Source organism: Orbicella franksi, chromosome 7 (genome assembly GCF_964199315.1).
Source record: "Orbicella franksi chromosome 7, jaOrbFran1.1, whole genome shotgun sequence".
Classification (NCBI taxonomy): Eukaryota; Metazoa; Cnidaria; class Anthozoa; order Scleractinia; family Merulinidae; genus Orbicella; species Orbicella franksi.
Window position 1 is genome coordinate 4,170,201 of NC_138151.1, and position 20,535 is coordinate 4,190,735.

General features: G+C 38.9%; 1 protein-coding gene across 1 annotated transcript; it reads left to right on the forward strand.

The window, feature by feature from the left end:
- The first annotated feature begins 4,034 nt into the window (after positions 1-4,034).
- LOC145491640 (integrin beta-like protein B) lies at positions 4,035-19,642 on the forward strand. Its single transcript, XM_081470851.1, has 6 exons — positions 4,035-4,235; positions 11,492-11,748; positions 13,991-14,169; positions 17,064-17,170; positions 18,265-18,536; positions 19,483-19,642. The coding sequence occupies exons 1-6, from the start codon at positions 4,035-4,037 to the stop codon at positions 19,640-19,642; spliced, it is 1,176 nt and encodes a 391-aa protein (XP_081326977.1).
- The last annotated feature ends 893 nt before the right edge of the window (positions 19,643-20,535 follow it).

The window sequence follows — 20,535 nt, forward strand, 5'->3', positions numbered from 1 at the left end:
AACAACATCTGAGATGTTGGAGTGCTGGAATTAGAAACATAGTTATCTGAACAATCCAACAAAGGTTGTTGGTTTTTGTTTTTTAAAAATGTTTGTTTTTAGTATTAAAACAGGCCCAACATTACTCGAGAATAAGTAAACCCCATGGAAACATTTTTATCAGGATTCTCCGGTCGCTTGCTTAGCTTGCTCTGTGTTGTTAGAGTCAAGAGAAACGCATAAAAGATTTTGACAACAAGAGGTGTAAAAGCTTTTCTTTATATATCCCTGGGATACATAGATTATACAAATGATTTCTCGGAAGAAAAGGTTCAAGTAGATTCACTCACGGTTTTCAGCTGTTGTCTGAAACATGTCGTGACTTTGATAGGATAATATAAAGCTCCTTCGAAAGTTTTTCTCACATATGATTTGAATGCTCGAACCGCCTATGGCTGGTTGTGGCTGCATAAGCAATCTTAGCCGTGTGCACCATAATTAATACTTAAGAGAAAGTGTCCTGTGGACAAATTACATTCTGCAGTTTATAAAGAGGTAAATAGACAGCAGTAGTAATTTTATTAGTCATTTCGTGAGAAATTGTTTTTCAGTATCCAGTCAAAGTGATAGAGGTAAAAGCTAAGTACATAAACAGATAAAAGAATAAATACCAAAATCTTAACATCTGAAAATCTCTCACAAGCAGCCTTAACATCTGCTAAATATTATTTCCATAATAGGTGTGATTTTATATATACATAAAAAGTACAGGGTAGTCGCAGCGATTGCATGGAAACCAGCCTAACAGAAGGACAAGAAGCAAGTTGTCCAAAGGAGCTATCTACTGAACTTCTATCATGTGTCGCTCGTGATGTTTCACGGAGCTAGAGCAACTGACAGTCCGAGTGTATTTGCTTCAGCAAGTTCCGAGAAAATAGTAAAACCTACATAGAGAGAATAATTTTACACCTCTTAGATTTTACATGCGATTTTCTTGACTCGAACAACACATGAGAGGAAGCAAACACCCCAAGAATCCTGACAAAAACATTTCTAAGGGGATCACTTACTTCACAGTCTCGACATGTTTCAGAGAACAGCTGACAGCCATAAGTGAATTTTCTTCAGTTCTTCCAAGAAATAGTAAAATCTAATAAGAATTTTAATCATTAAAATATCGTATTAAAATACTGCAGAGACAAGATTCTCTTGACCCATAATTGTAGCGATTAAGGATCCAAACATTTTCGACATAGAAGGTCTGCAGTTTGGCAATATAAATCGTGGACATTTACACCTTACAACGTTTCTGGACTTGAGATGAAATGACGCCTGATGGTTGCTATTGCAAAACATTTAATGATATTTGATAAATAACGTGTCTCGTTCAGACGTCTTTCTAGGGTAACTTCTAAACAACTTTAAGGATATGTTCCGCCGGGGGATATGTATGCGTTTTTGGAAGCTGCAGGAGAACAGAACTTGCTGCGAAATCTATGATTTCGATTGTGTTTCTCAGTGGTACACCATGCAGTGCGCAGTCATTTTCGAGGAGGTACGTTTACATACAAGTCAGTCGACAATCCAAGCGACCCTCCAAACACGACGGTAAGTTTTAATGCCATCGTTTATAAGCCATGCGTGCCAACAACATTCTGGGCAGAGGTTTTTGCGTGCATGATGGCTGTTTATTTTATCTTCTTTATTTTGGTTGAAAACAAAATCAACTTTCTGTAAAATCAGTTTGGAGATCATGGCAATCCCTCAGTTGTGGTAATGGACAAAACACTGGACCATGCCAAAAAATGCTTTTCCAAATGAGCACTATTTAAAGTTCTGAGTTGCTAGTAAACGTGCAATGCATTTTTCATGCGCTTTGCGTTTATGTTCGTCCCACACAGCCTCTAGCCACCATTTTGAGTAATTTTACTAAAATATGAACAGCGGCTCAACTACTGAACACAAAAAAAATTCAAAAAGCGGAAATTCAGCTCAACATTTCTTTATAGCTTTTAGTAAGTAAGTATGTAAGTAAGTAAGTAAACTTTATTTGATAAGTAGGTTGTAGAGGGGATTTGGCAGCCGAAGGCCTGATGTGGACCTAATATACACAAAATATAAAATTTTACAAACACGAAAGTTATTAACAAAAGAATGAGAACTATGTACAGGGGAAAATTAATAATCATATATACATATTTGATTCACTAGAACCTAATTAAGACAATATTGCCAGAAATTAGACAGATCAAAAATATATAAAATCATCTTTTTTTGCAGTGATCAAAGTCGCTTCCTTGCTGAAATAAAACCTAGCAATGTCCTTGACGTGTTTCTTTAATATCTGCTTATAAGAATAAAAATTTTCAGGTACTTTAACTAGTCTATTTAAAAAATTCCAGATCACAGGGCCTCTGTACTGTAAAGTGTTTCTTCCAGTATCAGATTTAAACCTAATGATATTAAATTGATTGGCAAACCGAGATGACCTAGAAGTTGCATTTTTAGAGAAACGTTCACGAACAGATTGGTTTGAAGTTTCAAAGTACACTTTGTGCATTAACATAAGAACGGACTTTTTATAAAAGTAAGAGAAAGGGAGCCAGTTCGATTTAATGAGACAGATGTCATCAGCCAGCGACGGTTGAAGGTTGTTTATAATACGAGAAGCTCTTGCGTGGATTAAGTTCAGAGAATTCATTGCAGAGGGGGAGCAATTTCTCCATACTGAAATACTATATGTTATGCTAGGAATAATAGATTTGAAGTATAATTCCTCAGGTGACTGTTTAGGAAGAATTCTCATTCTCTTTAGTGCTCCAACTTTTTGTGTGAAGTGCTTCTTCACAGAGTCAATGTGCACAGACCATGAAATTCTATTGTCGATTTTAACTCCTAGGCAAGTGGTAGAGTCAACCAGGTTAATTAAGCCTGTCCCAAAGTAAAGGGGAGGGAGAGGACCAATAAAGGTGGATTTCTTTAAAATCATTGCCTCAGTTTTGATTGGATGGATGGTTAGTCGATTCTTGACACTCCACATGAGGACTTGCTTCATTGTTTCATTTAGAGATGATATAACTTGGTCGACATTTGGGCCAATACAGTACACTGTGGTATCGTCTACATACATGTAAAGATCTCCTGAATCAGTGTGGTCAGGGAGATCATTAACGTATATGGTGTACAACCTAGGGCCGAGAAGCGAACCTTGAGGAACCCCATAGTGCACAAAGTCAGTGGCAGACCTGCAGTTATTTACTTCAGTAAACTGGCGTCTGTTAGATAGATAGCTCATAAGCCATTCATGGAGTGATCCTGATATACCAATAGCATGTAACTTATAAGATAATATGTCGTGGGGAACAGTGTCAAAAGCTTTTTGGAAGTCAATAAAGACCGCTCCCACTGTCCGACCGTTGTCAATTGCTATCTTCCCCTTCTCAGTCATTGAAATCAGCGTTCCTTCAGTCGAAGTCGAAGTTTCATTGTTCCAAATTAAAATAATTTGGCTAACACACAGCCTAAATCTGAATGTTTACAACATGCATATTTAAGGAAAACACTGGTCACTGATGCAAACAATTAAGGGGAATAGTTATTTGCAGTGGCACGACTAAGGAATTCTCAAAAGGGGAGGAGGAAATATTGTGGTCTGTTATAATAACTTGGAACAATAAGGCTGGGTGGAAGGGGGGGAGGGGGGAGTCGCAATACTGGAAATAGATCTAGCTTTGTACGTTGCAGAGCAGTTAACAGACATAATTTTGTCATAAACACTGGAACAATGAGTTATAAGTCAGGCTATCCTGAGCCGTGTACATGGTCAAACAGCACACCTAGGGAGCGCGAAAAAAATTAGAAAAACATTAGCCTGAAGCATAAACAAAAATCCAATCCAAGAGGTTTCTAAATATCTCAAAAGATATCCGGATATTTGTATATAGGCCTAATGAAATCTACCGTGAGAGGCCCCGGAGAGCGTCCCCTGGAGCGGCCCCAGTGGCAAGCTGATGCAAATTTCTTTCTAGGAATTCGCCACTCCCTCCCTTTATAAAATGTTTACTCAAAACAACTTCAAAGGGTATGTGCGTGTTTGGAATTATGTCCTTTCCAGCTGCGTGAGAATGGAACTTTCTGGGAAAAGCTTAATTTTGATTGTGTTTCTTATGCTCGTACACGATGCAGTGTGCACTCATTTTCGAGGAGGTACGTTTACCTACAAGCCAGTCAATCCAAGCGACCCTACAAACACGACGGTAAGTGTCTTTGAAAAATGTTAGCGTCCATGAATCGTTCATGAAGCAAGTGAAGTGCTGTTCAGTGGCTTTTGGGTTAAACAGTTCCACGTCAGATGGCTTTTTATTCATTCTTCTTGATTTGGATAATGAAAATGAGCCCAGATAGCAACAATTTAGCTGATACTGCGAAGTCTTCGTTTGTTTGTCAACCTTGTGAAGATAACTATCCTCACAGGGTTGACTAATTAGACATAGAAACATTTTGAGCTCAATGAATCCAAACATATTAGATGGCGTAGAATGCCCCTTGATTATATTTATAAGTGTTTATAGTTTCTTTTTGCAAAGATCAGAGGCTGGCACACAAGAAAACAAACTTGTTTCGACGTAGGATCAGTCTTCATTTCCGAGAAGTCCGCCATCTTAAATCTGTTTGTACGAAATCGTACTGTTGTGAAATGATCCTTTTGTGATAGTAGCATTATTAAAGATGCATTCTATTTGTTTGTTTTCTGTAGTCTGCCATTCCTAGCTTGTTTTCAGGCTACATCTTAATCATTTTCACCAACCAGCTTGTAGCATGAATCCTTTTCTGCGTTATTGGGTTGATTTTCGTAATTAACAATCTCCTCGGCTCGCTCGTTCTGATCATTGCAACAGCTCTATTTTGAAGCGGGCCAAGAAGCAGAGCGCGATACACGAGCGTGTTCCGTGCCAATAAAACATGCTTTCTCTGCAGGTTATGTTTAAAGAAATCGGCATGACATGTTTGATTGAGTGACTCAGTTTCTAGTTCGATTGCATTGTTCAACTATGAGCACGATATGGTTGAACAACCTTTGAAGACTGCATGAGGAGTTTTCCCACATTCCCTCAAACTTTTGATCAGTAGACTGATGAATCTTTTAATTGGCAAGTTTACTTGACGTAATTGGTGTTTCAGAATCGATTGTCGTCAGATTCCTGTTTGTATTTCAATTGCAAATGATTGATCACTGAACCAAAATATTGTACTGGGCAAAGGACCACTGCAAGATTTTATAACACAGCAGTGCGATATGCAGAGAAGCTGTGATTTATTTGCGTTTTATTCTAGTATGTTTTAATGATCACTAAAATTAAAATGAGCATTTTTGTAGAATACAGTGAAAGAAATTAATGATAAGCATTTTAAGCGAGGCAACAAGGCATGAATTAGCAAGGCTAATTATGATATCTGTCATGAATTTAAAGAAAACGACAAAACTTTTAAGTTTCAAAGACATTTTTCGACAGATTCTCCTGTCATCTTCAGTTAATGGATTTACAAAGCGTTGGAAGTAGAATTTATAATAAGTAGAAAAATGCTAAGTGAAAAGCGTGAAAGTTAAACAACATCTGAGATGTGACAGTGCTGGGATAAAAAACTTATCTGAACTATCCAACAAAGGTTGTTTTCAGAAAAATTGACGCACGATAGAAGTTCAGTAGACAGTTTTTTTGGACCGACCTTGCTTCTGGTCCTTCTTTTAGGCTGGTTTCCATGTAATTGCTACGATTCTTGCAATATTGGAGGAAATAGTGAATATTTAGCAGATTTAAAGGCTGCTTTTAAGATTTGTGCTTTGGCGAGATTTCAAGAGTTTTAGAAATTGGTATTTATTCTTTGATTTATTTTTCTATATACTAGCTTTTATATCTATCACTTTGACTGTAATTAATTACTGAAAAACAAGTTTTAATGTTGTGTCTAGTGTTATAATGTGTCTAGTGTTACATATAGCTTCTGCTATATATTTATGCACATTATATGCAGAAGCTGCAGAATGTAATTTGTCTCACTAGACACTTTCTCTTAAGTATTAATTATGGAGCACACGGCGGCTAAGATTGCTTGTACAGCCTCAACTGACCATAGTGGTCAAGCATTCCAGTCATATATGAGAAAAACTATCGAAGAGGCTTTATAAACTCCTATCAAAGTCACGACACGTTTCAGACAACAGCTAAGAAGCCTGAGTGAATCTACTTGAACCTTTTCTTCCGAGAAATCAGTTGTAAAAACCATATATTCCGGGGATATATAAAGAAGAACTTTTACACCTCTTGTTGTCAAACTTTTCATGCGATCGTCTTGACTCGAAAAAGCGGCGGAGCAAGCAAGCAAGCAAGCAAGCAAGCAAGCAAGCAAGCAAGCACCTAGAATCCTGCCAAAAACGTTTCAAAGAGGTCAGTTCTTATTTTAGAGTTTCGAAACGTTTTAGAGAGCGGCTGACAGCCCCGAGTGAATATGCTTCTGTTATTCCGAGAAATAATAAAATCTACATAGAGAATAACTCTATGCATCTTGCTGTGAAGATTTTTCATGCGATTTTCTTGACTCGAACAACACACGAGAGCAAGCAAACACCCTAAGAATCCAGACAAAAATATTTCCAAGGGGACAACATATTTCAAAATTTCGACAGCTTCAGAGAACAGCTGAGAGCCCTGAGTGAATTTTTTCAGTTCTTCCGAGAAAGTCGAGAAATAGTAAAATCTATCAATAATTTTAATCATTAAAATATTGTATTAAAATACGGCGGAGAAAGACTTCATTGACTTATATAATTGTTGCGATTATGGATCCCAAAATTTTCGGCATAGAAGGTCCGCAGTTTGGCAATATAAATGTCGGAAATTTACACCTTCAGTGCAACGTTTCTGGACTTGAAATGACGACCTGAGGTGCCATTGAAACCCATTGATATTTGATATAATCGTGTCACGCTCAGATGTCTTTCTAGGAAACCTCTAAACAAATTCAAGGATATGTCCCGGGGATTAAATGTACGCGTTTTTGGAAGCTGCAAGAGATTGACACTCGCTGCGAAATCTATGATTTTGATTGTGTTTCTTGTGCTCGTAAACGATGCATTGTGTAGTCATTTTCGCGGCGGTACATTTACATACGAGCCAGTCAGTGAACCCCAGCGACCCTGCAAACACGACGGTAAGTGTATTTAGAAAATGCCAGCGTTTCTAACCAGCCATGTCTGAATCAAACAACAATCTGTTCAGAGTTTTCTCCGTGAATTATGGTTGTTTATTTAATCGCGTTTATTTCGGTTGAAACAAACAAAAAAAAACGTACTTACCAGTTTGGAGATCTAGGTTATCCCTCTGTTGGCATCGCGAAGCAACCCTGCAGAACACCTTGGCTTCGTCGAGCGATGCTAGTTGACGAGCGCGAAAAAAAAAATGGAAAAACATTAGCCTGAAGCATAAGCAAGTAATCGTTAATTTTTCTTAAATGCCGCATTTTTTTAAAGTATCTACGAGGTTTTTAAACATCTCAAAAGATATCCAGTTATTTGTATATAGGCCTAATGAAAGCGTCTACCTTGAGAGGCCCCGGAGAACGTCCTCGGGAGCGGCCTCAGTGCTTACTTACTGGCTTGCAATGTTACCGAACGGTGCACCGTGAAACAACTGACAAGCTTTAAATCACGAGCCCAATTAATAAAGTGGTGAGGGGCAAAGATCAGAGACTGGGTATGCAGTAATGAAACAAACTTGTTTCGGAGTAAGTCTCGCGGTATAATGCGCATCGTGGCGCATGTAAATTTCCAAGAATTCGGCCATCTTAAATCTGTTCATACGAAATCATACAATAAAATCATGACCTCAGCTTGTTGTTATAACAGCATTATGGATCCATTCTCTAGTCAGCCATTCTTTTCTTTTTTTGCGTTTTTCTGTGGCAAGGGAAGAAGGGAGGGAAAAATCGTACCGTAGTTCATCTCGTGCGAAGAGACCATTAGTCACTGTTCGTGAACCGTTTCAACCTTTTTCTGGGAAATTAGATCGTTGAGATTTAATTTAGTGGTAGAGTTTTAAGCTCCGCATTTTGTTCTATCTCAATGTAATTATGGGCATATGCTTTGTACATTGGATGTTTTGCAGTGCGGCTTCCACAACCAAGGCCTTCCGACAAAGATAGTTAGCGTTTCCCCGATTCCCGCGCCGTATTTAGGTGAAATCCCGCATCGATCCCGAAAATACCCTTCCAGACCCTTATTTATTAATGCTGGAATGTAAACCTCAAATTTTAACAATATAGTTCTGACAAATGTTTGATCTTAGCGAGATTCAGTATACCCGGAGAAACAATAAAACCTACATAGAGAGAATAACCTTACACTCCCTGTTGTGAAGACTTTTCATGCGTTTTTCTTGACTTGAACAACACACGTGGGAGCAGGGAAACACCCCAAAAATTCTGCCGAAAACTTTTTAAAGGGGACCACTATTTCAAAGTCTCGACATGTTTCAGAGAACAGCTGATAGCACTTAGTGAATTTTTTTCAGTTATTCCGAGAAATAGTAAGATCTTTTAAGAATCTTAATCATTAAAATATCGTATTAAAATACTGCGTGAGAAACATTTTTTTGACTTGTAATTGTTGCGAACAAGGACCCAAACGTTTTCGGCATGGAAGGTCTGCAGTTTTGCGATATAATTGGCGGACATTTACACCTTAGAACGTTTCTGGACTCGAAATAAAATGACGCTTAATGGTTGAAAAACATTTAATGATATTTGATATACATCGTGTCACGCCAGAGCTCTGGTGTCACGCTCAGATGTCTTTCTAAGAAACCTCTAAACAGCTTCAAGGATATGTACGCGTTTCCGGGTACGCTCTTTTCGAACTATATATGTCCTTTTCAGCTGCATGAGAATGGCACGCAGCGAAATCTATGATTTCGATTGAGTTTCTTGCCAGTCGTAAACGATGCAGTGTGCAGTCATTTTCGAGTCCTTACATTTACATACAGTTTTTGTGTCAGCTATTTAAGTGTTTTATTTATTTATTTATTTATTTATTTATTTATTTTAAGCTCTACATTTTGTCCTATCTCTGTGTAATTATGTGCATAGGCTTTGTACATTACATGTACATCTTCCACAACCAAGGCCACCCGACAAAAATTCTCCGCATCTGATTTATTAATGTTGGAATAAAAACCTCAAACGTCAACAACACTATTGCTCAATTCGCTTGGACGGGTTTGAAAAAGTAATCCTACTGTAATAAACCCCAGTACTCTCTGAAGCCCCGACGGGGATTACTCCCTATAATGGCCTATAAGGGGAGACTCCGCCCGGAAGGGGTTCTTTTTTCAAGCTTCAGGTATATAAAAGGGTACGGATTTCAAAAGTTGAGATATATGGAAGGGTAGGTTAGTTATTTTAAAGGTCCTTTCATTAAAATATTTCGAAAAGACGTACCGTTAATATGGCTGTATCATTAATTCATTAAGCATACAGTCGAACCTCCGGTTGCGACCACCTCTCGTAAGCGACCACCTCTCCTCAGCGACCAGTTTTCCAAAATACCAAACGTTTCCCAGTCAAATCACTATATTTGAAACCTCTTGTAAGCGACCGCGACCATTTTTAGAGCCAAAAGTTTGAAAATTTCTTTTGTTTTCAACCTCCCGTAAGCGACGACTTGACAAATAATAGAGCCAAAATTGGATAATAAGGTGTTGTAACAATAGCGCAATACTCGGCAGTACAAGAGACTGATATTTCTCAATGGCAAGCACAGTATTGTTTATCAATAAAACATTTAAAACATTAGGTAAGTCTCTGCGGTAACATATGCTAATGAGGCAAAATTCTCACCTAATATGGTCTCAGCTCTCGTAAGCGACCACCTCCCGTAAGCGACCAGCTTGGCTTGACATTTTGGGTGGTCACTTACGGGAGGTTCGACAGTACTGGATAATTAATTGTGGACAATCAAATAATAATATTAAGCAAATAAAATAACAAATAAATGAATAGATAAATGAATAAGAGATGTAAATTTGTAGTCATAAGTTAAAAATGTACTTAGGTAAGAACGTAAAACGTAAAGCCCTGGCCAAACGATCGCAACATGTCAATGCAACATATCGCAGCATTGTTGAGCGCAACATGTTGCGCGCATCTGGCCACCCTGTTGCGACATGTTGGGTGTCGTTGGCTAAGTTTGAAAATGGTCAAATATGAGCCAACAACACGCAACATGTCGCAACACGTCGCAACAGGGTGGCCAAATGCGCGCAACATGTTTCGCCCAACAATGTTGTAATATGTTGTGTTGACATGTTGCGATCGTTTGGCCGAAGTTTAAAACTTAACTTCATTTCAAGGTTTTAGGAAAGGGATGTAATGTTCTCAAGGGGTAACTTTTCAGTCAAAATGGTATTCAAAATGGTAAGGGATTGTGCTTCAGTCGGGGCGGAGCGGAGAGTTATTAGCACATTCCCAACATTGGCCGTGGCAAGTTAATGCTTAGTTTGCAATGTTTTCGAATGGTACACCGTGAAGCACCACTGCACGAGAAACTTGATGTTTGTTTTTAGTACACACGTGAACCTTTATGCGAATGTGCTTACCCCTGATACAGTATTGCCCAAGGTATACTAATAGTACAGATATTTTGGAAAAGGACAATATTTGTGACGACAAATCTAAGCATTTAACACCAGCTACAAAAACTCGAACCCGTGGATCGCACGTTGAGCACACGAATAACGCTGTATTTAAGTATCATATTTTCCTAGAACTGTCAGAGAATGGACTAGTCTCCCCGCTGATGTTGTAATCTCAGAATCTTTACAAATTTTTAAGTTTAAATTAAGCAGTTACTTAGATATCACTAGTGTTTTTTTATATATTTATGTTTTATTGCTATTATTACTATTATAATTATTATTATTATTATATTTATTTATTTGTATTAGTATTACTTTATTTGCATTTACAATATAGATAGGACCCCGTGCGCGCTCTGATTGGTCAAAACCCATGTTTTATCAGAGTATAAAACCTAGAAAAAGCGTGGTGTAAAATCTATACCATAAAGCAAATAAAGAAGCCTAAGCCTTGTATTACACTGTGATAAAACACTCCGGACATTTGAGAACACGAGAGAGATGTAGAAAACACGAGCCGCAGGCGAGTGTTTTCTACATTTCCCTCGTGTTCTGAAATGTCCAGAGTGTTTTATCACAGTGTAATACACGGCTTAGGCTTCTTTATTTGCTAAATTTTTATGTGTGGTTTTCTATTACATTCGATCTTTTAATATCCACTAGTTTATAATTCTTATGTTAAAGTTAGCGTGATAACTGTATATAGTTTCTACTGTCTCACTAAATGAAGAATGCAGAGAAAGATCAACCAGAGATTTCCGACCATTTTCCGAAGATTTTGTCAACTTGATATAGATTACGAAAACTTTTCTTTCCGTTTTCAGGTGATCATAACATTCCGAATCGGTTGGCGAAGATCGTACGACTCCAGCACGTCCTGTGACCAAAGCACTATAAGCTCTGGACAGTTGATTGGCATAGATGACTACTTAAAGTGCCAGGACCGTTGCGACGGAAACGTCGGGAGTTTGAAATTCAGTTGCACGGATTTTAGTGTAAGTGAAGACTGGACAATTGGCACCAACAGTTTTCAATATACCTTTCCAATTCCTAGCATATTACCTCGCTACTATCAAGTCAGGTTAGTCTATAGCGATCTTTATAAATTATGATTGAAACAAAAAGTAGCTTTACTTTCATGGCATAGATGATTGCATAAACACGTAGGGGCCAAACCAACCCCCTAATGTTTCATGAAGACTATATTTGCTTGGTTTATATATTTTTGAACCAAGTTTGGCAGATGAGCTTTCTTTGTTTTCCAGTTTATTTAATTTGGAAGTTGTGACAAATGTCAGATTATGACGTCATAATTGATGACGTCACCAAAACGTGCTATAATTTTTTGTAAAATCTGATAAAAAGATCATGTCGTTGGAAAGGCCTTGACTAGAGGAGTAAAATGCTGGAAACCGTTTTTTGCTATGATGATGATTTTTTGAGATATGGTAAATTAAATATTTTTTTGTTGTCCCCCCCGGAATTTGCTTAACCATACTGTCCTTCTTAAGTAAGTCTCTCTGGTTTATTTTTTTCAGTTTTATTCTAGGAAGGCTAATAATCTAGAAAAATAGAAAGCTTGATGTTGTCAAAAATCGTATGGTTTTAGAAATTTGATTTTCGGTTTCGTTAGGATGGTATCAACAGTAAAAAAACGGATGACGTCACAGGTTATGACGTAACAAAACTAATTTTAACGCAATAACACTAGAGGGATAATTTTTTATTCCGATTTTCTTCTTTATTTTTGCTTTAGTCATCTGGCACATCCCATGTGCAACATAGCTGCATTTGCTGGAACAAAATTACGGCTCCAATTTGGGGATTTTTCTCAAGGGGGGAACCTCAGATTTTGCAGAGTTATTTTTCATATTTTGTAAATGCCATATTTCATTCAATTTTTGTGATATGGACAAAATTTTTTCAGGTTTCAACTCCCCTTGATATACTCTTTCGAATACATTGTAAAACATATGCGTATTAAAAACTTCAAAAGTGGCAAAAAACATGACGTCATCACTGTGACGTCACAACTTTGACATTTACTGACATTTTTCACGTAAATATAATTGGCAATAGGTCTCCTGCTCATCTGCCAAGTTTGGTGTAGAAAGACTCAATACTTTTTAAGTAATGCGAAATAATGTGAAATACCCAAGAACTGACGAAACATCTGGGGGGTGGTTTGGCCCCTACGTGAAATGCTTCCCACTCATAGAAATTAGAACAATCAACGTAAAGAAAGGGGAAGAACAATTAAGTTATATCCTTCTGATCTGACAATAAAGCCATCACCTATTTCGTCGTGTAGGATTCGTGCAGAAGACGTTTAATTTATTGATTTTGGGCCGGTCGGAAGGAGCGAAAAATAAAAGTGGTTCGTACCCCCCCTCCCCGCCCCCGCCCCCCTCACACCAACAAGTAAACTGGGAACAAAGACCGACATCATGGCCGCGGAGCACGGAAGCAGATCAGCGTGAAGACGACGGAGAACTCGACTCTGATGTTGAGAACTCTGTTGCTGATATTTTGCGAGTAGGCTGTTCAAAGAATCAATTTCACTTTGAACCAGTTGCCGACTGCGTCGTTAGTTCAAATGAGTAAATTGTTCCAATTTACGTAGAGAAAAAAAAATACACGGTGAAGAAACCGAGAGCACAGTCGTGCGCGGCAGTACTGTTTACTGATAAAATGATAACTTGTGTTAAACTAGCACTATAAGTTCCCACAACAACCAACCAGTTTCACATCAAAGTTTATTAAAAATCGGAGGATCAACGGAGGAAGGAAGAGGCACAGGACAAAAAAATTGTCTCCGACCCTTAACGTGGAGTGTATCACGCTAACGATGCTAGAACGCATGCAACCGCAAGGAAAAGTATCTAACGTTGTTGTTTTGCCTCACGTAATGCATCTTGCACCTGGTTTATAAAGTCAACACTAACGAAGACCAATCTGTACATGCGTTGAGAGCAAATTGCCTTGTTCCCTCGCCTTGTTCTAGAAAGAATAGTACCACAGGGAGAGCAAAAGGTTTTCTGAAAGAAGTAACGAAGGTACAACACGTTTCACGAAGACCACCAGGGTACCTGCCCCGCCCCTCCCCTTCCTCGCTTTAAGACTAGAAGTAATAAAATAAACTTTTAAATCAACACGTTAGTATGTTAGCGGAGTAGCGGTTTAGCGTTTGGCGGACAGCAGCCATTTAAACCCTCTGCACAGCGCACTCTGCGCTAAAAATGACCTCTTGGGTTACCTTCAAGAGTGACTTTTACTTATGTTGCTTCTTCTGTGGGACCTAATAAAAAACTCTTAATTTACAGCTACAAGGGCTATAATTGGATTTCCTTAGTACATCACTCAGGAGCTAGATGGCAAGTGCGCATGTACGTGAACCTTACTGTACGAAATGACACCGGACGTATTAATACGTCCCCTGTAACGACAATGACGCCGATAGTACGTTTGAAATTTGGATGCAACCACACCATTCTTATCCCAGGTATGATTCTTTGACGCCTCTGTTTTTCCCGTTTGGCTGCGCCTGAGTAACGCCGTGTAAACTCACTCTGTCTGCCTGTCTCTCTGTTTGTTTGTCTTTCTTCGCTCTCTTGTCCCTATACCAGGGACACCCTGATCGTTTTGGTAAATAATCTGTTCGGAAGGCGTTTACTGAATCCCCTCCAATTGTCTCTTCGAACTTTCGTGATATGTGAAATTTAATGCCTACTTGTCGTTTTGCATGGGAACTGCAACGAAAGTCAGCTATGATTTTCGATAGCTGCCTTATATCTTAAGGACGGTGCCTACTAAATACAAAGGTTTTTGCGCCAGGCTAGGACCACGCGGAAAAAGTAGATCTTTGCAAGGGCTATTGGAATCCACAAAGAAAACTGGGGGTAGCCACGCATTTTTTCGAGATAATTAGCCTTGAATCTCAACAAAAATGCTGACATCAGCATTTTTCTGAAAAAAAAAAGAAAAGGATATTTCTTCACAGATTTTCTTAGAATTCGCCTTTACATACAGAAAAGCAAACACATTTATAAAGACCTTAAAACTGCATGGTAAATGGTAACATAAAAACCATTTTTGATATGTTTTTAATAACAAAATCGTTGCAACAACACTTTTAGCGTCTCTGACAGCCTTCCTCGGGTTCAGCTGAAATACAGTTCAAACACCTTTTGATCACAACCAGAAACTAATCACGTGTCGAATAGGCTTGCCACTTCCATTTCATAACATAAAATGTAGGGGTAACCACGAGTTTTTTAAAGTTATTCATCTTTTTTGTAAACTTTTACGGTGCCCGTTACATTTTCTCCTGTCAGTAAAACAATTGCGTATCTCGCACTTGTTTCGCGCGCGCACTACGCCATCTGCAGGTACATGTTTACAGTTGGATTTCAGTATAATTTTCGAGAGATAACAGATAGCTTTTCAGCCGGAAGACGGTAACAGAAGGTGCTTAGCGATATGCTACTATTCTGGTGTTCCTGGTTTAAGTACAGGTTCATTAAACTTGATTTAGTCACAGTAGGAAAATTTCGCTTTCAATTTAGTCGTGTACTTGGTAGCGTAGTTGATTGCGTCATTGTCAACACTAGCGCGTGCTTGGCGCTTAAACCATACCTTGCGTGATGCGCAGAATGTGTGCGCAATAGCAAAAGTAGGCACCGTCCTTGAGGTAATTCCTCTGAAATAAAAGTTACAGTAGAGTTTTGTTCAAACTTTGTCCACCGAATATTTGTCATATTATAACTTCAATTTTGAAATAAAAAAGGGGGGTGCCCATGCTCATTAAGGGGTAGTGAGGCATTGAAAATGCCCCATTTTGGCATTATTTGATGCTTATTATAAGAACGCATTCCCAGTAATTGTAAAATCTTTGTGAACCCAGACTCAAAAGAATACGCATTAAACTACAGTCAATGCATTGTGTCAAACACAAATAAACATTTTAAGTTTGATTCAGGCAGAAAGCTAAATCTTTGATTAAAAATTTGAACCAAATTTCTTGACGTGGTTACCGACTGCAAAATAGAAAAGACCACAGTGTGTCTGCTATTTTTCTTATTTATTCAATTTTCAGCAATAGAAATTAGATCAGTCTTTTCTCACGCAAAGCTTATGATTAGTTGATTACAATGAGAGGGGAAAAAATTGGGGTGCCCGTGCTCGTTTGTGAGCTAGAGCCATTTTTCAACTGACAGAGCTCAATATCAAGGCAAATCCGTCATGTTTTCAATATGCGCGTGCACGAGCACGCGCTAATGACGCCATAAATTATGCGCAGTAAGGATGCGCAATGCAAATGTGAGGAATGACCTTAAAGGAAACGGAGAGGAATAAGTAAGTAGGTACGGTTTTCGGAAAGGAATAACACCTTTGGATTTCGGGAAATTGATAAGAAAGCCCTAATCAATTCGAGGAGACTCAAGTTTCTCTAGAATGCCTAAACATATAACAATTTTCTTGCCGCGCTAAAATAAACCTACAGGGCTTTAAGGTGGCCGAACACAGTTTTCGCGCGCGCTTTTGCTGATGCAATTCAGCGCGCGCACAAGGATTGCAGAAAACAAACATGCCGTCAATAGAGCGATCATTTTATTTACTCGACACCCGCACTATCTGTGCTATTTTTCTCTATAATTGAACGCAGTGTATTGATGGCTTTAGTCTTTTATCACAAGTATATGTTAGGAAAGGTAAAGATGGAAAGAACGCAGCAATTCTCAGCTTTTTCTTTGTTACCGAAAGAACCCAGTTAAATGCAGCGCATGCGTAGTAAGTCAAAAAATTGCGATTGAATGAAAATTTGCACTCTCGGAAATACGCCTATTTCTCGAGAACCACTCATTAGAATTTCACGAAACTTGACACGAAAATACTTTAGGAAATAAGTAACTGGAGTATTGAAAATAATTGAACTTTAACGAAGGAAACTCTAGATATTCCAGTAAACCTTCAAAAAGGGATAATTGAAGATCTCTCTGTTAAATTATTAGCAAAATGGTGTTAACTTGTGAGAATCGTTACAAGTTGCATGCAAATTATAAAGAAAATCTAATGACTAGATTTTCTACAAATAGACAAAACCGATTTTACAGGCCCGTTTATTTTTATTCGTGTTGCCATGGCAACGGCACATACGTCAGCTTAACCATCAAAAAACCAACGTTTGTGTTGTTAACTTGCTTACTGCCATTTTTGGCGACCGAGAGATCAAGGGTTTTAGAGAAAAAGGTGAATGAAACACGGGTATCAAAAACGGCGTTCAGCCACCTTAAAACACTCCGGATGGCCTAAAACAGCGTTTTAAAGGATATGAGAGGAAACCGTCAATGGGTGCCCCTGGTATATAATCAAAACATATATTTCATATCTTGATAGTGACTGACGCCGACAACGATGAGGTACGGTGCCGTTGGGCGAGCGGATATAAAGAGTGTGGAGATATCTGTGGAGCCAGTGGAATTCCAAACGCATGGATGTATTTTGTAAGTCCCAAAAGGGTAGTGTGCGGGGACCACCTGAGCCGAATCTAGGGGCGCGGTACAAGATAGGGCGTTTGGAGAGCGAGAATTTCCCCGCGGCTTAAAAAACTCTCTAACTAATATGTAACAAGAGAACTATATGAGTAATAACGAAGAGGCAAGATTTGCTGTTACTCCGAGTTTCGTGCTTACGCACTCATCAGACAGTATTTAATGATCATTAAATACTGTCTGATGAGTGCGTAAGCACGAAACTCGGAGTAACAGCAAATCTTGCCTCTTCGTTATTACTCATATACTCAGCTCTACACTATATGTGTATTGAGCACTATTTTAATGGGATCTGCTACTTCCTCATATGGGTAACAAGAGAACTAAGTAACTAATGGTGATCCAAGCCTGATGTTTACTGACACTGTCTATGCATTGTGACGCAAATAACCATACATTGTAGTTGTTATCAAGCAACATATCCTTCCTTGGTGTTACCGGAAGGCTACATTTAACCCCTTATAAGCTTTACTGCCAACAAACGTCTCTTAGAACCCCTATTAAGCGGCCACCTATTAAACGGCCACCCCTATTAGGCGGCCTGTAATCAAAGTCCCGATGAGGGCTTTTCTATTGTTTTTGCCTCCATTAAACGGCTAACCCCTTTTAGACGGCCACTATCCATTTCCCCGAGGGTGACCGTTTAATAGTGGGTTGAACTGTATTTAATTTCACTCAGCTCGATTAGCTTTTAAGTTATTCTGGGTGAATTTATCCAATTTTCTGTTTCAATTATCATTTTTTGTAACTAAGAGTTTTCTATTTTGGTAGTAAAGTATGTGTTGTTGTTACTCGGGACCACCTACCTCCGGAATAGCTTATCACATCATTTTCATCATTTTCTTAATCTTTTTCAGTCGTGACAAACCTTCTATATTTTTTGTTTTCTTATTCCTTTTTTGTTGTTTTTCTACCTAAGAAAACTTCTATTTTTCTACAAAAAATGTTCAAACCTCAGCGGAGGAGAGAGCTCCCCCTTCCCGTCTGCCAACCTTGCCAGAGATTAGAAGAGTGCTAACTATTTGCAACTGTTTTCGCTGTTACAGCGCGAGTGTAAAATCACATACAGCGCAACAGAAGACACCGGCTTTTACGCTGCTCCTGTTATGATTGAAGACTTTGCTACGCCAACCGCCACACGGGCGTTGAGCAGCATTCCGTTGCAGTTCTTGGTGTACGTTTTTAAGTCAAATGAGGCGTGTGACGAGCGTCCTGAGTTCACGGAAGAGACTCGGGCCGAGGGATCTTGCATTGGAATTCCCCCAGGAGGAACATACTTTGATCGGATCATCGTGCGAGTTGGTGGACCATCAAAAAGGTGTTGTTAAACTGAGCTATGCATTGTCGCTCTAATTCTTTCTAGCTTCTTTTGGTTTTTAGCACACCACAAAACCATGCCCGATCTTCAAGTTATCACCTTGAAAATTGTGACATTCCTACCAGAGGTCCTGCCAGGCACTCAGGGGACTGAGAAGGCGACAGGCATGGCTGAAAGCCTCAGTTGCAAATAGCCTGAATAAGTTCGAGAACGTTGTGTTCTCACTTAAGGACGTTCACGCTAATTGTTTCTGCACATCCTTACTGCGCACGCAAATTCACACGCCACGGCATGCATGAGCGCGGGCGCTAAGTAATAAAATGAACAATGATAGGGCAGATGGCCACTGCTATATTTTTGCCTGAATTTAACGATCTTGGACGCTCGGTGACCCCTATTTTTCTGTCGATGGATTATTTTCTCAACCGATTTTCTCCGTTTAGCGAAAAAAATGAAGAAAATATACCGATTAGAAGTTTGATTTTTTTTGCAAAATGCACCATTGAATTCCGTTACTTTCAGCTCTTTGTTTATCTGTACGGCGGTTTCAAATGCCTCTCGGAGGGTTAAGTTTTGTGAAAACGTTGGCAACATTTGAAATTATTTACGCAACAGACCCACTTCTACAAAATATGACTAAGATCGTTTGCCTCCGTTGATTCACCTTCGATATTTTTTACTATAAGCCCCTGTGGACCATACTAAATTACGCGCGCCAAGTTTTCAAAATCAGGGTAGTTTTCCACACGCTTTATCTCTGAAACGAAGTCGGTGACCGCCAGTGAAATAATTTTTGCCCTATCATTACCTAATGATTTAATTGTGAAAGAGCTTTGTTTATTTATTTATTTATCTATTTATTACGATTTACTCCAATACAAAACGAAATGTTCGCGCATTTACGATACCATTACGATACGTTTAACCATATATACCTGTTTTGCAGTATCGTGGAGGTAACTACAAGCAGTCCCCCCGGATTTATCAAATCGTCTGTGGCCCAGTATGCACCACAGGAATATTACGTCAATGTCACGTGGACACCAACGACGTCACAGATAGATTCAAAGCTGTTTTGTTTCACAGGACTGGAGAATTCTGGGTAAGGGAGGGCTTATGGTCACGTAACTGTGACTCTGTGTCTCTAACTGGGGTCATTCTGTAAAGCACGGTCTTGACTGGCGTGTTCTTAGTAGGTGTTTTTCAGCAAACAGTCACCGTTATGATGCTGGATGGCAAGAGAATGCAGTCGCCTCCAAAATATCTCACCCAGTCAACCACGCAGTCTGGACCTTTCTTTGATTTCATTACCCTTGTTGCAGAGCGTAGCTTACCGTCTGGCGGATTTAATACCATGTGACCGTTTGTTGCAAAAATCCCATTGTTAAACAGAAAATCGCGATTAAGGCCGCGCCCATTTTCAATATTTAAGAAATACGAAATTGTTTCAATTTAGCAAAACATTACCCTTCTAATAGGCCAGGGATATGCTTCAAGGCCTTGTTTGTTCCTATCATTTATTTTTTTTTGACGCCATTGAAATGTTCGGTTATTATTGCATTGCAATTCAAAGTAATTTTCCATGTAGCCGGCGCTTCCAATTGTACAGAAGGTTGTCCACATTTTACCCGAGCAGTACATGTTACATAACAGTAGATGATTTAGTCACAAATGGATAAATTTCAATTTTTATTACGTTGATTTGTTAAATTGCTAGTTTCATTAATCAATTTGGTTTCACGTTGTTTCCAGGATAACAACTGATCAGCGATGCGTTACGCTGCTTGTTGGAGGTAAACTTATTGATGGTGATAAATAATGATAACAGGACTGAGTGGAGTCCATTTCGGTCTGTAATCATACGAATAGTCACAAATTCGGACGGCCGAGCAGCGGGAGTCCGATTTTTTTTTGTCACGAGTATGATTACAGACCGAACAGACCAATTTCGATATATTAAAATTCCGGCTAAACAATATACCTCAGTACGAGGCTCCGG